We start from the raw sequence: 16,141 nt of genomic DNA, 5'->3' as shown, positions 1-16,141 counted from the left end.
TAAGCAACTTCCTAAGCAGTCTCACAACCCAGTAGTTCAATGACCTATGTTCAACAGTACTCTAAGTCAGATCCTCTGAAGACTGGGGATGATTCCACAAAAGCTTGCAATAGAATAATATAAAATATGAGCTTTCTTTTTAACTTTTACTGATTAGTAATAAACTGTTGTTCTTTAGCACTGAGACACCTGTAAAAGTAGACAAAACAAAGTACTATACTGATGCACTCCTTGCCAAATGTGGAATTTCCTTTTGTCTCCTACCTATTCCTTGCCATCAGCATTCTGTAGCAACAAATTTATCACAGTAATTAGTCATTATAATAAAAGCGATTCTTACAGAGGTCATTCATTTTCCTACACATGTCCAATAACATTTTAATATTGACTTTTTGGGCCAACAAAACAGGGCCAGTATTTATTTGTCTGCTTGTTTATCCATAGAACTTTCATATAAAGGTATGCCTCAAAATGCCTATTTAAATAAAATACATTTCAAACTACTAGTAAAATACTTAATAATATATTGAATAAAATATAACTTACTGTATATATACACTTATGTATGCATATTTATCTGCCTATCTCTATATGTAAAGTATCATGATTTCTGTAAGAGAAACCTTACTTTTCTAATTCTTCAGGATCAAACTTCCACCAAGTATCTGGTTCATGGAATTCCACTCTGTAACCTTTTTCTAGAGCCTGCAGCAAGTGAAGAAATATGTGTGATATGTTTTATGTAATAAAGATATACATAAGAAAAATTTAATAGACAAGTACAGTAAACAGATGTAGCTAACTCTGCAGTGGTAGCATGCTGAGTTTCACTCACCCCCAACCCGTCTTTTGTTCCAGGCTGAGTAAATTAGATCAAGTCAATCCTCAAACTGATCTAAACCACTGCCATACCAATTAGTAATTGTTAGCAACAACAGTCTCTCTCTTTAGAAACCTGAGCAAGGAAAATGTTTCTGGACAAAACACACCAACTTATCCCATGTGAAGCTAAGTTTGGAAAACTGTAATGAATGACATAATCATGCAACAAAACTTACCACTTCCACATACGGCTTCATTTCCCAGGCTTGAGTATTAGTGTTGTCTATTATAACTGGAGATCTTCCCTGCTCCATTGCTTGCTTTGCTGCAATGAAAAATAGTGCAAATTAAAAAACCACTACATCTAAACTATTCCAGATTTTTTTTTCACTAATCTACTCTGACACACACTGTTCTAAGGGAAGGGATAAAAGATACAGACAGGAATGACAAGTAGAAACAAGAACCTGAAGGACAGGATGCCATCCAGAGGGATCTGTCAAGGCAACAGTGATAAAAACATATCAAAGGCAGCTGAAATTTCAATAGAAGTGGCAGGATGAACTGAAACAGGAGAAACTTCACAAAGCCACAAAACTGAACTTACAGGGTCTAAAACCCTGACTGACACTAGTTTTGGAATTACAGTTGCAGTGGCAAATTAATTCCAGTATTTCCTTATATTTGTGCACTTGACTTTACAATGATCATATTAAATGCATGTGTTTTAGTATCAAAATATGCATTTCACTGTCTTGTAAAAATTTGAGAGTTTGAAACTCTGTTCATCTAAAAGAAATTAATTTTTTTCCCTAATGGGTCTCATCTGTAACTATTTTTTTCTCATACTTACTATATTAAAGATTCACTCCATCCCAAAAATGGGGGAGGATAATTTTACCATAATAATTTTCTCATTTGTGAAGAAAATATATTTTTGTCTTCTCCATAATTCTGACATGAGAATTACAAATGTAATTTGTAATCTGCTAAATATGTTGTAATATTAATAGAAGCAACTACAGAAATAATTTATGCAGCTGATTTTATCTATATGAAACTTCAATCTAGACCTATTCATTAGATAAGAATCCCAACTACCACGACCACAATTTCCTCTGAAGTTCACATTTCATGTATTCCAAGGATCCACACACAAATGAAACCAAGAGTTTCTGAAGTAATTCCAGTTAGATAGCTCTATCTAGTCAAAGTAGGAGGTAAGAATTGAGTGTATCTTCAACCCAAAAGTACTGCAAATGTTTTGCAGCGTTCTATAAAACATGACACAGCTACTCTTGTTCCTGTTATCAAAATCACTGAGTAACTACATCATATACTGTAAGTTACCAAAACCACTGTGTAACTAAGTGGTACAGAACTAGAGAGATCTTTAGATCCAGCCAGAAGCAGCTGTAAGCCATTATTAAGTGAGAATTGTTCGGTGGTCTTGTAACTGGGAAGCTTTGAGACCTCTCATCCACATAGTACTACCTTACCAACTCTTCTGCTCCTTTGGCTACTACTGGGAACTTCATTCAAAGTATTCATTATTGCTGCACTCAAATCTCAAAAGGGCTCTTGCAATTCATATTCTAACAACTGCTCTCAAAAATTCTGTTCATACAGAAATGTTCCCCAATGTATATCATAAATTTTGCATTAAGGTAAAAAGGGGAGAAAAGGGGAGAATACTTTTTTTTTTCCTTGTCCCTCTGTATCTTTTGATGCAAAAAAAACTCCTCTAGACAGGAAAGAAGCTTCTGCTTGAGACACTGCAGCACAGAGAGCAATCTGCATGGACCTGTTTGGTTTGTATACTCCTTGGAGAAGATCAAACAGACAATGAGATTCTTAGAAAACTGCTACAGAAGGAGCAAGAATCTGTCTACAATCCTTCTTATGTCAGGTATCTACTTCTTTACCAATAAAACTCAACCTTTGGACACTGCTGTGTATTAAGAAAGATGACTTATCAAAGTTGTTAACTGTTAATCTACACAAGTGAAATAAAGTCTTGCTCAGAAAAACTTCCATAAATTTTGGATGAAACTCAGATCAGTAAAGATAATGGAAAAAACCAGAATCCTCTGCTCTGCTCTTTTTGGTTTGGATAGAGTTAGTTTTCTTCACAGTTGCTGGTATTACATCATGACATCTGCTGTTGCCAGCATTAAAAAGTTTGAATTCTGCTATCAAGACACTACTATCAGATGGAACAAATCAGTAGGGCATAGCCCAAAGAAACAAGTTTTTCTATTTTCATCTCTGAACCTTGTAGAAGTTCAAAATTCAATGTATATATATATACATGAATTAAAGATTAAAGAATACTTTAAATGCATAGTTCTATATACGCTATGCTAAAATACATATACTCCTTTTCACACAGACTCTTAAGACACATGCATGCTTCACTTTTATTTTCTCAATATAACATAGTTTAATAGGATTCCCCTTATGCATTCAAACCTCTCTTCTGGTTCCAGTCATGGGCATCACCAAGCTGAGCAGCATTATACGTGTATCCATCCTGCTGACGGAAGTAATCATCAGTGCTCAATACAATGCCATCACAACTCTGACCAAGCAGAATGCTGTCAAACACAGGAAAACACAAAAATAAACTTTAAATTTTCAGATAGATTAAAAGACACATAAAAAGAATATAGCTAAAATAGATTTAACTGTGTCCTACTTCTGAACCTCTTGCAAACTCCAAACAGATTTAAAAAAGTACACTCATGCATTACCAATAATTCTAATCCAAATTAAAGCAATATATTTTCCCCTTCTCTACTATTTCTGTAGTTGTTGTTTCTTCTCCACCCCCAAGAGGTGTTCTAATTAGATCTATCTAATTTATGGTTTTACTGCAATAAGTTCTAAGTACCCCATAATAACTGAAGATATTTACTAACATTTTCCATCTCAATTCTCATGTCTAGAAACCAATTTGAACATGAAGCCTCCAGCTGAAAAACAAACTGGATGTTTAAATCTTTTTTCAAGACCTTAAACTCTCAATATGCCCTCTTCTGACCCTTGTCCATGCTGCTTGCACATAGGATGTGGGCAGAACAAGAACAGAAAAATAAAACTATTAATGTTTACAGCTATTTCCCTGTTTTCAGGAAAACATAAAAGATAAAAATAAACTTTCAAGATCATCCTACTAATGAAAGTCAGGATTACAGGAGAGTGTCCATATTCTTTCAAGATCCTATATCCCATTCCAGTTCCGAGTCTTCTTGTCTAATCCTGACAACATAGTCTTATTCGTTCCTGTTTTCTCATCTACTCTGGCACTCACTGGAACTATAATCTGCTGGAATTCACCAGCCAGAAGAAAGCAATACTTTCCCCTGCCGACACCCCCCCAACCCCAGGTTACTTTTCTGAAGCTTTAGCAGTTGAGACTATTTAAGAAAAGGCCCCAAAAGGTGATACACCAGAAATTAATAACTACCAATGGACATGTCCCTTGCCTGAGCAGCAGTAAGCTGTTGCATGGGTTACCTTGTCTGGTAAACTGCAGTTTCAGTCTAACAGATGACAAGAAATTTAAGACAGAAGTGAAGATATGAAAAACTATCAGGGAATTATATTCTTTTCCCTATCACTCAGAGTTAACAGGGTGATAGGAAAGCCATGCATCTTACTATCCCTGCATTAGTTATTTCAGATCAGGAGAAGAACTACTTGATTAGTGTTTTAGATTGTTTTCCTTAAGGCAATGCCATTCCATGGTGACTTGTGAACACAGAGACCAATTTCACCAAAATCCGATAGTCTTGCAAAAGAATTTGGGGGGGGGGGAGGGAACAGACAAACCAAAACAAATTTGTAAACAAAAGGATCAAATGATTCAAATCGGAATTCATAAAGATAAACATAAAAAAGACTGCAATGCAAATTTCACATTTACCCAGTCTTTAGGCCTGACATTTCCAAGTATCACAGATATTTCACTGGCTAGAAGTTTACCTCATTTGTGGGTTGGGTAAGTTACAGTACATTCTGCTTCTCGCACAGCTAACATTAAAGATTTCAGGACAAATTTAAGCATACTTTATCAAACAATAAAAGACACGGCGGGGAAGTCAGTGAGGGTAAAAAAAAGAAATTCAGGGGGCACAGTTGCAAAATCCACTGTTCATGTTTATTTTTACTCTGTATTGTAAAATTTTCATTACTGATATTTATTAATTACAGAAGCTATTGCAATGGGTGACGTAGGAATACTAGAAAAATCCATAAAGTTTTTCAAGAATTCTGCATTTGCAGTCATCAAATGCCACAGTCAAACCTTCTAAAAGCATCATAAAGCCGACTTTTGGATTTAACTAAAGTTCATCCTGAACGCTGCCCAGGCACGCCAGCAAATACCTGCGAGTCAGGAAAAAAAGGTTATAGCAAAGTTCCAGGGAGTAATTAACTGCTGCTTGATCAATAACCTGTCAAATGAGCAATCCCTGTTCTGCCAAATGTAAACTTAATTTCAGAAAGTCCTTGGAAATTGGTGTTTAAAGGAAAACTTTATATAACTAGGACAACAGTACAGTTCTCTTCAAGTCTGATCTACAGGAAAAGTGTGATTAAAAAACCTCCCTGACTATTTCAATCTGAAAGTAGAAAACAACTAGTTAGTGTCACAGAGCATTTACAGCCCACTGCAACACTCGGATATCACTGTCCTATGGAAATTTAGGCAACTATTCAAGCTCAGAAATAGGCAATGTACACACAGGCTACTAAAACCAAACTGCACTAGCAGTATGTGGGATTGCACTACTGCTGAGGTGGCAGGAACAAAAAAGAACTGGCCAGATCCCAAATGTCTTAGGGGAACAAATATATGTCAGTTCTAAGTTACCATGCTTTCCTATGTATCTGTGCAGGAAGAGCTACTTAAGTGTAAGTCTGACACAAGGAATTTGCTATGTTTTGCCACCTGTCACCAACAACAGATCTGTTATGAATCACAATTTAATGACTGGGATGCTGTATTAAATATTAGCTTACATCCCTATATGTTTATTGTCCTGCAAATATGCTGTTGGTTATATTTGCTTTTAAGATACAGAGATACGTACAACAAAATTCAGATTAATGAGGACCAGAACAAACTACTAATGGCGCAATGTCAAGTAACATCATCAAAGCTGCAAACAAACTGTTATTTCCTCCTTGCTCTTTCTCCCTTTTCCATAGTATTAAGGTTACTTCAGCACAAATAGTAATTCTATTTGAGAAAGAGCATGATACACCAAAAGTACAGCCACTTTTTTGAACAGCGATCAATAATTATTTCTGTTTGAGCCCAGATCTTTTAATAGGATGTGTATGACGCTGGTTTAGAAGAGCACAGAAGGATTCATCACCTATTTTTGTTCCAAGTAGAATAAATGGCACCAGTAAATCATACACCACACATGGCAGCAATTTTTGTATCTATTCCTCTATAGTATAAAATATTTAAGAGGAATTTGTATTCATTAAGTTACATGGCCATGATTTCACATGTGGCCTGATTTCCTTATTTACAGTATGCTATATTTACCAATTAATCATGCTAGAAAAACTGGATCCATCTTCCACACTCGCTTTTTGTGTGCTGAATGTATATACACACATCTTACAGAATCATCTGCCTTAATAAATAAAAAAGATAGCAAATAACATCTGGGATTCTTCTACTAGCTGAGGAGATAAACACATCCCTACAGCTCCTATGGGCCTGACCATTCAGTTTCTATAGGAGTATGTATGAACTGACGAATTAACAGTAATGGGACATTAATTTTCATTTTTATTTCTAAGAACTGACTCTGTTTGCTCTGTGTTCTGGAGAATAACTCACCTACTCAAATTCTTTTGTCATATGTTCCAAACACCATTAGTAGCAATAAAGAAATACAATGACCAAGAGTTCAAGAAATCTTGCAAACCCATCAACAAAGTTTATTCTCGAAATATTTTGTTAGTATTCCTTGAAGTTCAGAATATGCCACAATTATTAATGAACCTATATAACTGATATAACAGACTTAATATAGTAAACTATGTTTGCAATAACCCTAAAACCAGGGAATTTGACAAGGCAAAGTGACTACCAAAGAGGCCAGAGTAATAGAACTCTTACACTATACACAACAAAGAAGCTATCACAAAGTAATACATTTATGAACTGAAATTTCAATTATTACAGTAATGGTTGTAACCTGTTTCTAAATTGTGAAATTAAATCATAAAACAAAACACTTTAAAAGCCTGACAGTTACTTCTTTCAGAATTCATAGTGTTTAAACTTGGAAAATTCAAAACACAAACCTATTTGTTGACATCATACAGAGTAACTCACATACTTCCAACATGTATTTGGAAGTACAATTCATCCCAGGCTCATGAACTAGCAAACAGAAAGAACAAAAAGAATATCTATACAAAGAAAGCATCATTACTATTTAAACCCACAAAGAGATGATATTCCACTTTTGAGAAATGGAGAAAGAAAAAAAGTAAGATAAATGTATTTCTAATGAGAGAGTCAAATTACAGATTAGTCAGCATCAATATGTGCACATGCCTGAAACGAACAGCATATTATCCAACTCCTGTAATCCAGCTTTTTTACCCTAAACCTTCCCTGCAATTGAACACCCACTTTTGAACAGAGTAGGGCACTGAAATTAAAGCAGCTATTAGAATTAGAGCAGCTCACCTACTTTTTCCAGACATGCTATCTGATCTGATAGAAGCCATTAGCCTGACATACAAAACCCATGCTGAAACCAAAAAGCTATTTTAACTGGTCAGTAAACCAATACACATTTTTCCAGTGCACATGTGTGCGCATGCACGCACACACATAAATCTTGCTTTAATTTTTCTTCAAAACTAAAATGGTCCCCAAATCTGTATCCTGGTTAGCCTACTTTGATAGATGATTTTATAACAAAATCTAATAATTCACCTATTTAAAATAGCTAACCTATCATGGTGAGGAAAAAAAAGTAGTACTACTAAAGATTTTGAAACTATGTAACTGCTACTTTAACAACATTGCTTGTAACAGTTTATAGAAATACATAATTAGAAACAACAGCACACTACTGTTTCTACATTCAGCTATAAATACTGACACTTTAACTCTTCCATTCAGAATATTTTGCTGCCAGGAAGAATGATCCCAGATAAAGACAACTGTATTTATACGTTCATGGATTTGATTAAAAATGTGCTTCTTAAACTACACCGATATTTGTTCTTTCTACTTCATTACACTCCTTTTTTTTCAAATGAATGCTTAGATATTTATGGAGGAATGGCAAATAGCAATTGCTGCCAAGTTCAGTAGCAAAATATTCTAAAAATACAAGTCCCTTTTCCTGTAACTTTTCCCAGCATTGTAAGAGCCCATTATCATCTACTTTTAACGGTAGCAGACTTTTGTTACTTGGGCTAAAGGTATCACCGCTGGGTATCTGTCAGGCCAAACTATTCTCAAAAATCTCTAACTAAATGGCCTATCACTTACAAAACCAAGGAAGAAATACAGCATTCTTATCATGTTTTGTTATTCCAAGCTTTTCTCTGAGAAGTTTGGATTGACAAAGTGGGATCTGACAAAGTACATGCATTTGTCCTGCAAAAACTTTTTGTAAAGGCGCCCAAGGTATACAACTTTGAAATGCCATGTGCACAGAAAATAGTAGTGAAAAATACTCATTTTTGTACAGAAAATGCAAAGATTCTCACTGCAGTAAACCCAACCTGGGAGTGGCAGAAGAGCAATCTGGCAGCGGCAGGAAGCTGATTCAGGACCAATACTGCATTGCAAGAACACATTTCTCCCAACACAAGAAGAAACAGAAGAAACAAAACTGACCTAAAATAGAAGGACATGGGAAGGATAGTGGTATAAACACTGGAACAAGCAACTCAGCACTGGCAGCAAAGCTAGGAAACAGGGACAAGGCAAAGAGTGAAGCACAGGGAAGACACTTATAATGAAGTTCAGGGTGAAATAATACCACTAGCTGAAACAGGGACAAAACGAATCTGTGAAGAAAGGGGATGGAGAAGGAACTGAGAAATCAGCTTAGAATTTAGAAGCAGATGTGGAGCTAGTAAGCACAGACCAAAAGCCATGGTTGGATATGAACAGGAAAACAAAACTGGAAACAGGTAGTCAAGAAATAAGAATATGTAAGAGCTTCAGAAGGCTAGGATTGTCTACGTCAGGTGAACACAGGAAACACATCGGTGAGACGAGGGGAGCTCCCAGATGACTCAGAAGTCACTGAAGTTATACTCATATTTAGGGCAAGTAAAGACAAAGACCCAAGGAACTAACAGCTACTCAACCTCAGCCAACCTCTGTTGTGGAAAGACAATGGAGTGCATCCTCTTGGAATCTATTTCCAAACATGTTAAGGAAATTAAGTTAACCAGGAAGAGTCCATGTGGGTTTTGTAACAGACAAACGTGTTTTGTAACAACATGAGGACAGAGTGATGAATGCAGCACACCTGGAAATCATCAATGTTTCCAACATCATCTCCCAGTCGGTAACAGTACAGAAGAGCATGCTAGCAAGACCAGTTTTTTCAGTATCTTCATCATTAATCTGGATGATGAGGCAGAGAACTTGCAGATGACTCCAAGTTAGCAGGGATGCTCAACACACTGATCAGCAAGGCTTCTAGCCAGAAGGCCATTGAGAAACGTGAGAACTGGGCTAAGCAAAACATCACTACACTCAACAAGGAAAAGAGAAAAGTTCTGCAACTGATGAAAAAAACCTAAGTATCAGCATAGGAGGGAAAGTGGTTGAGTGGCCCTGGTAAAAAGGATCTGAGGATTACAGCGAACATCAAACTGAAGATGAGCAATGGTGTGCTCTTGTCAAAAGAGGAGCAAACTCCAGTCTGGGCTTTAGTAAAGAAAATGTGACCAGTAGATCATCTGAGAAGGCATCACCCACACTCTACCTGGTCTTGTGCAGTCAGTTCTGAAATACTGTGTCCAGGAGAGGCTTCCCAGTTCAAAAGACATGCTGAAACACATGAAAGGGCTGAATAGATGGCTACCAAGATGGCTAAGGGCATATAACCTACAAGGAGAGGTTAACAGCAGCTGGGCTTTAGTCTGGTAGTGGAGACAGCAAAAGGCCTGATATCAGCCTATCTGCTATCAGCCTATTACAGTGAATAAACTTATCCCTTACCAGAAAGGAAGTTGCAAAGAAGATGAGCCAGATTTTACCATGGAACAGCACATGTTACAACATAGAACACATACAAATTATGACTTGGGAACTTCAGTTTGGAGACTAGGAAGAACTTCCTTAGTAGGAGAGTTGTACTGCACTAGAAAAGTTTGCCAAGATCATAGAATCTCTGGGGGTTTTTCAAGATCAGGCCTGACAAAGACACACCTAAACTGATCCAATGATGGTGACAGACCCACTCCAAGCAGAATGATGGACTAGTTGATCTCCACTAGCTTCTTCCAAAAAGCATGCCTATGATTCCAACTGCTTATTTGGAATGGAAGAGTCAAAACAAAACACAAACTTCAGTGGAAGATTCAGGACACGTACGGCTGAAGTTTGTGAGCAGGACAAAAAGAGTCTGTACTCACTTTGCACAAAACACTTTGCATGAAATGCAAATAGAAATTCAAGATTCCTAGGTCTAACTACTGGCCCTGCTGTCATTTAATACTTGGGAAATCCACTTGCAAGATGAACCTCATTCTCCTCTAGTGCTGATCCACATAGATGTCAACTTTCTGCTTCTCCTTAACAGTCATGTTACTCACAAAAGGGGTAGGGGTTTGTCTGCAGGTGCTAAAGATGACACATTTGCAAAGACACCTGTGGGTACTAATATGACCTCAGATGACATTGTCCTAGTCTACACAGAAAAATTTTATGATGTTACACAGAAAAATATGTTCAACTTTATTAAGAATAAGACTTAACTAATAATACAAGTATTTTCCCCATAGGCAGCCATTAATTCTGGGACTTTTTTCCCCAAGGTATCTAAGACCCTGAGACATGATTTCATGGGAATTTGCAATTGCAACCAAGCATTGAACATATGAAACTGCATGTAACTGAATATACTGAAAAACAAGTTCCACACGGTTCAAATTCTGCACTCACATTTGGTAACTATTCTTGACCTTGATTTCATAGTACTCACTTTCCCATATGTTAAATAAAATTAGTAATTGATCTCACTAGTGAGAGATGAAAAAAGCACAAATATGTGTTCATAAAAACCTCAAGATACTTAGAATTTTTCAGAAAACATGAGTCATATATTTCGAGAAAGATTCTGAGACAAGTTAGCACACCAAACATGGAAAAAAAATATCTAGAATCTTTATATTAAGTATTATCCAATTCCTGCATTGAATGAGGCAGCATTTTTTCCACAGTGTTATTTTTTAAATTTTCTATGTTGCTTTCACATAATAAAGGAATTACTGCAATAATACCACACGGGCATATGCAGGTTTGTAAAATACAGCAACCAGTAACTATAAAATATTATAGTTAAAATTATTCAAACCTATAAGAAAATATCTGTTAAGAGATTTCTAGCTATGATACGGAGATCACGGTCTCCTAAATATCAGGAAAAACCCCACAAACAGAATGTTACTCCTTTATACAAAAAGTAAGTAAGAACATGATCACTGTATCTATTTCAGACTCCTAGCATACAACAGAACAAAACCACAGAAGACATCCCATTTCTGATGTAGTTTCTGGATGAAACTCAATCAGTAAGTACTGATTTAGTAACTTTATTTTTTTATACAAGAAATGAATACAGGTAGTGTCTGCGCTCTATGTCAACTTTTGCGCTTTTTAAATTAGGCCAAAAAAACCCAAAGTGAAAATCCAAGTTGGAGATGGCATCTGCTTTTAACCCTGCCAGACACCAACAAGTATATTTTTAAGAAAAAATTAGTATTTTTCTTGTGTGTTCACAAACAAACAGAGCAGTTGACAGACCATACTATGAAAAAAGGGAATGATGATGATCAGTTCCATCACCACACTGAAAACAAGGATCCTCAGAGTAGCAGAATTCTTCTAACGTAAATTTTTGTGTGGAAATAAAATTGTACTCCTGGTTCAGTCAAACTGATGCTGTTAGATTTAACGGAAGCTTTTTTTAAATGAAGGAGTTTAAGAACTAAAAAAAACAAACAAGCGGACCATCACATACTAGTACACCTGAAAGCCACAGAATAAACGAGTATGCAATTTAATGGATACACAACATTTTAACACAAAGCAGCTCCTGGTCATCAAACCTCTAAAGAAGACAAAATCCCCAACTAAATACTTTTAATATTTACTGTCATTTGCACTCATCAAGTATGAATGACAGCAAATACTAAATTACTGCATTTTAGTAGCCTAATTTACAAACTTAAAAGTTTGCTAAGTGCTTACAGACATTTCTAAATTCTTAAAAATTTTTATTTGAATAAACTTTTCAAGTTTTAAGTCTTTACTTACCGAGAAAGTGTAGATTTCCCTGAACCAGGTAGGCCTCTTAAGATTAGAAGAAATTTCTGTGCACAACCAAATCTTTCTTCAGATAACTGCAAGGAAGAAAAGCTGCACATTCCTTCTGTATTGTCGGCTTTTGGATCCTTCCAACATTCTTCTCTGGTTTCACAGAAACCATTATTTTGGGGTCCCTTCTGGTCATTATTTTCATTTCTGAAGACCTGAGTAGTATGGATGTCAATATGACTAGCATAGCTGGTCTTTTGATCAAGCAGTGGACCGTGATTGTTGATATCAGTATTTCTATAATAAGTACGACGATTTTCATAACAAAGTTCCCCATTCTGAAAAGGGAGAGCATTTGGAATTTGTGGTGGGGAATTAAGTGTCTGAAAACGGGACTGATGGTTCAGTCTAGGAAGAAGAGGTCCCTGAGGTACTACGAAAGATGCTCTAGTCTGCCAAGCAGGTCTGAATTCAGGCACTGAGCAGTTCCAACATTTAGCATCTACTTGGCCATTAAAGGCATTTTCAGTTTTCCAGCCATCTGTTTCCACAACAAACTGCTGCTCATTGCTAGTTTTCTGACTGTTCTGTTCCCCAAGAAAACGCTGTCCATTCTCATAAAATGGCTGTGGGCTGTCCAACAATATGTGTTGACAATCCTCTTGTGAGCTTTGACTACAGTTATATGGAGACTGTTGTTCCTGAGAAATTTCACTTTCTTTTCCCTGAGGACTAGTATCTAAATGTTCATTTTCCAGCTGATGAATTTCTTTATAGAACTGGTCTAGTTCATCATCTATTTCTGGTACAGTGGCAGAAACAGCCTGCATCTTCTTAGCCTCCTTTCTTTTAGGTCTGTTTTCATGTAATTCATTCTCATCTCGCCCATTGCTTCTACATTCATTGCAACTGCCAGATTCATCCTGTTTGTTACTTTTGGCAGGCTTGTAAATAGGTCCTATAAATTCTGTGCTTGTAAAAAAATCTTCATCTGATGCATTTCTATTTACTGATAATGATGTACTACTTTTTTTACTATTATCTTCACCGGCATTATTTGTAATAAAAGGGTCTTTCTCTTCTTCAACTTTAGTGTCATTTATCGATGCAAATGGAGGATTTACATTCTGCAGAGTTTCTAAATCAACTGGCTGACTAAGCACTGGATTATTTTCAAGGAGAACTTCATTCAATGATCCCAAGACACCAGTCAGTATTTTCTCCTGCTTCTGCATTTCATGTTGCCCTTGGTTATCTGAGGCACACGCTGATATCCAATCACTTGATGTTCTCTCAGCATCCACCTCCTTCTGAATACCTTGGTTATCATCATCAGGGAGTTTCTCGTAAGTCCCTTCTGTTGACTTCATCCTTTTAGAATATGGTTCAGTTTTTATTTCATCGTGACACTCCGAGAGCCTTATTCTATTTTCAGCATGAAGCATCTTAGAAAAAACAATGAATACATTATCAACATGCATATTTTTAAGATAAAATATAAAAAAAGCAGAACTTATTCAAGCCTATGACATCAGACCCTCCACGGTCACAACTAAAATGTACTCACCCAGGAGAAAAGCAGACATCACCTACCACAACTATGGTTTAAGCAAGACTGTCACATTATTTACTGCTCATCTTGAGTAAAAAAACTACTATAGTGCTGCATCAGTTCAGCTGGAATTTTATGATATACCTTAAGTAATTTACAAATCATGATTTTAAAATGTGAACACTTGAAAAACTAATTACATCAACAATCTCTGTTCTCTACTGACCTGTTACTCTGTCAAGTGATAAAAATCTCTTACAGGATAAACATAGGCCAATTTCCAATGCAGAAACTGATGCCTGACATCACTACTACTATGACCAACAAAAATGCAAATACTTCAATCACGAGGATTGTTTTCTGTGACATGAACCAAACTCAACTAATTCATTTAACACCAACTGAACAGATGCTGGATGGCATTTGTAATTTAGAACTAGTCAAATACAACTTTAAATCAAATCTGCAATCTGTTATTATGTTTCTTGTTTTGGAACTAAAGACTTCTGTTAGGGACCAAGACCACTTGGTTACGTGCTTTCTAAAAATAAACACGGACATAAAATAATCCCTGTCATAAACAGATTGCATTCTAAGAGTAAGGCAGTAAGTTCCAGAAAGATTCAGAGACTAGCAATTACAAACAAAGTAAGATGGCACTGACCCCCGTGACATGCAGTCATGCCATTATCCATCTAATTATTGCTCAGAATTTCTTGGATTTTGCTTTGTATTCCAGAAGTCTAGACAGTATGCAATAAAGAGCAATAATCATTTTATCATAAATCAAGTGCCAAGTAGTTTATTCAGCAAATCCTGGCCCACAAACAAATGGGGTATCAAACAAAACAGAATGTGTTTCTCCTATTAGAGAATTTATTCTACTGCTTTCTGTGAACAGCTCAACTTTCTGGGAGTAAGTATTAACAAAATGTCACATGCTCTTTATCCTGGATATGAAAATATTTTTTTTCTTTATCTGAAAAAGATCTGTAGTAAGTATCACAGCAAAATTTTAAGTAAGATGTTCACTTGCCAAACTGCCAAGAAAACATGTTACTCTAGGAATTTTCTCACCTACTATCCAAAGGGAGAGAAACCTGCCATTCTCATTCTCCAAATGTCTAAACAAAGGAGATTTTACTGTCTGCATTTGACTTTACTACCTGGAATAGAGCACTACTGTCAGATATGGAAGAAACTCTCTCTCCTCCTCAGAATTGGTGGAAGGAACACTGTTGGCACAACGGTCTCTCCTCTCAAGATATACGTGCTTTATGCATACCTCCGGCTTCTCAGTTCCTCCTTTCTGTAAATTAGAAAGCAAGTATGATATTACGTGAATAACTGACTCTATCCCTCACCTATCAAAAAAATATTACTCTGCCTCCACTCAAAAACAGGATTGGGAGAAAAAAACAGCTGTTTTATTAGCTCCTATGTCCTCATCCTCCTCTGGGATGGTGTTTAAGCAGAGCCCATTTTCTGATGTGGAACGAAAACAAAACATGTGAACACTTGCTACACTACAGTATCTCCAGTGAGGGAGGATACTGCTCTGTGACTGTCCCACACAGGAATATCTTTTCTTGCTAATCTCTCACAGATTTTCCCTGACTATCCTTCGGGACAGTGACGCTGCATACAAAAGCATATCCACCTGCATTCTTGGGGAGGACATAGCAGACGCTGCATACAAAAGCATATCCACCTGCATTCTTGGGGAGGACATAGCAAGCAGGTAGTGAGAAAATGCAGTCTCTGTGAGAGTCTTGCCTCTCAAGGGGGCCGGCACAGGTCTGCATTATTTCTGTAAAGAACTAGTAAGCATTGAACCCGAGCCGGCACGGCGATTCACCAGGCTCCCACTTGCCACGCTCAATCACCACTTTAACTGACCTGCCAAACATCCAGAAGGCTCAAGCAACAAACTCAAGGCCCCGAGCTCCACCTGCACGCCACATTCACCAATGGAAAACGGAGGCTTATGTAGCAGAACCTACAGACGGGGGAACCTACAGGCTGTGCTTGCGTGACCCCTCTGTGTGTACGGCGGTGACAAAGCGCGTAGGCCTCACACGGCGCCAGGACACACCTGGAGCCGCGGAAAGCAGGCGCTGCTCGCACACCGGGCTGGGAGCGGCGTGACCGAGAAGACGCGGCCGCCAAGGGACGCCAGCCCCATCCCTCAGGTGTGTCAGCTGCCCGCTCCCCAC

At 37.2% G+C, this 16,141-nt stretch overlaps 1 protein-coding gene across 11 annotated transcripts in view; it reads right to left on the bottom strand.

The window, feature by feature from the left end:
* The window catches only part of N4BP2L2 (NEDD4 binding protein 2 like 2), a 45,625-nt gene that overhangs the window by 29,146 nt on the left and 338 nt on the right, over nucleotides 1–16,141 (bottom strand). For 5 of the 11 annotated variants that reach the window (XR_007902991.1, XM_051778846.1, XM_051778850.1 and 2 more), the window contains exons 2-6: nucleotides 15,092–15,234; nucleotides 12,374–13,818; nucleotides 3,295–3,419; nucleotides 1,059–1,147; nucleotides 629–705 (exon numbers count right to left, since the gene is read on the bottom strand). Coding sequence is in view for 10 of the 11 variants with exons in the window: in XM_051778846.1 (XP_051634806.1) it covers nucleotides 629–705; nucleotides 1,059–1,147; nucleotides 3,295–3,419; nucleotides 12,374–13,818 (1,736 nt within the window). In the remaining variant the exon portion in view is untranslated. Of the gene's footprint in view, nucleotides 1–628; nucleotides 706–1,058; nucleotides 1,148–3,294; nucleotides 3,420–12,373; nucleotides 13,819–15,091; nucleotides 15,235–16,141 lie in introns of those variants that run through there. The other 6 variants (XM_051778852.1, XM_051778851.1, XM_051778848.1 and 3 more) reach the window with 6 other exon arrangements.

Source organism: Manacus candei, unplaced genomic scaffold (assembly GCF_025592945.1).
Source record: "Manacus candei isolate 608988 ecotype Guabito, Panama unplaced genomic scaffold, ASM2559294v1 h1tg000014l, whole genome shotgun sequence".
In the NCBI taxonomy this organism is placed as follows: domain Eukaryota; kingdom Metazoa; phylum Chordata; class Aves; order Passeriformes; family Pipridae; genus Manacus; species Manacus candei.
This window is presented reverse-complemented; position numbering and strand designations above follow the sequence as displayed.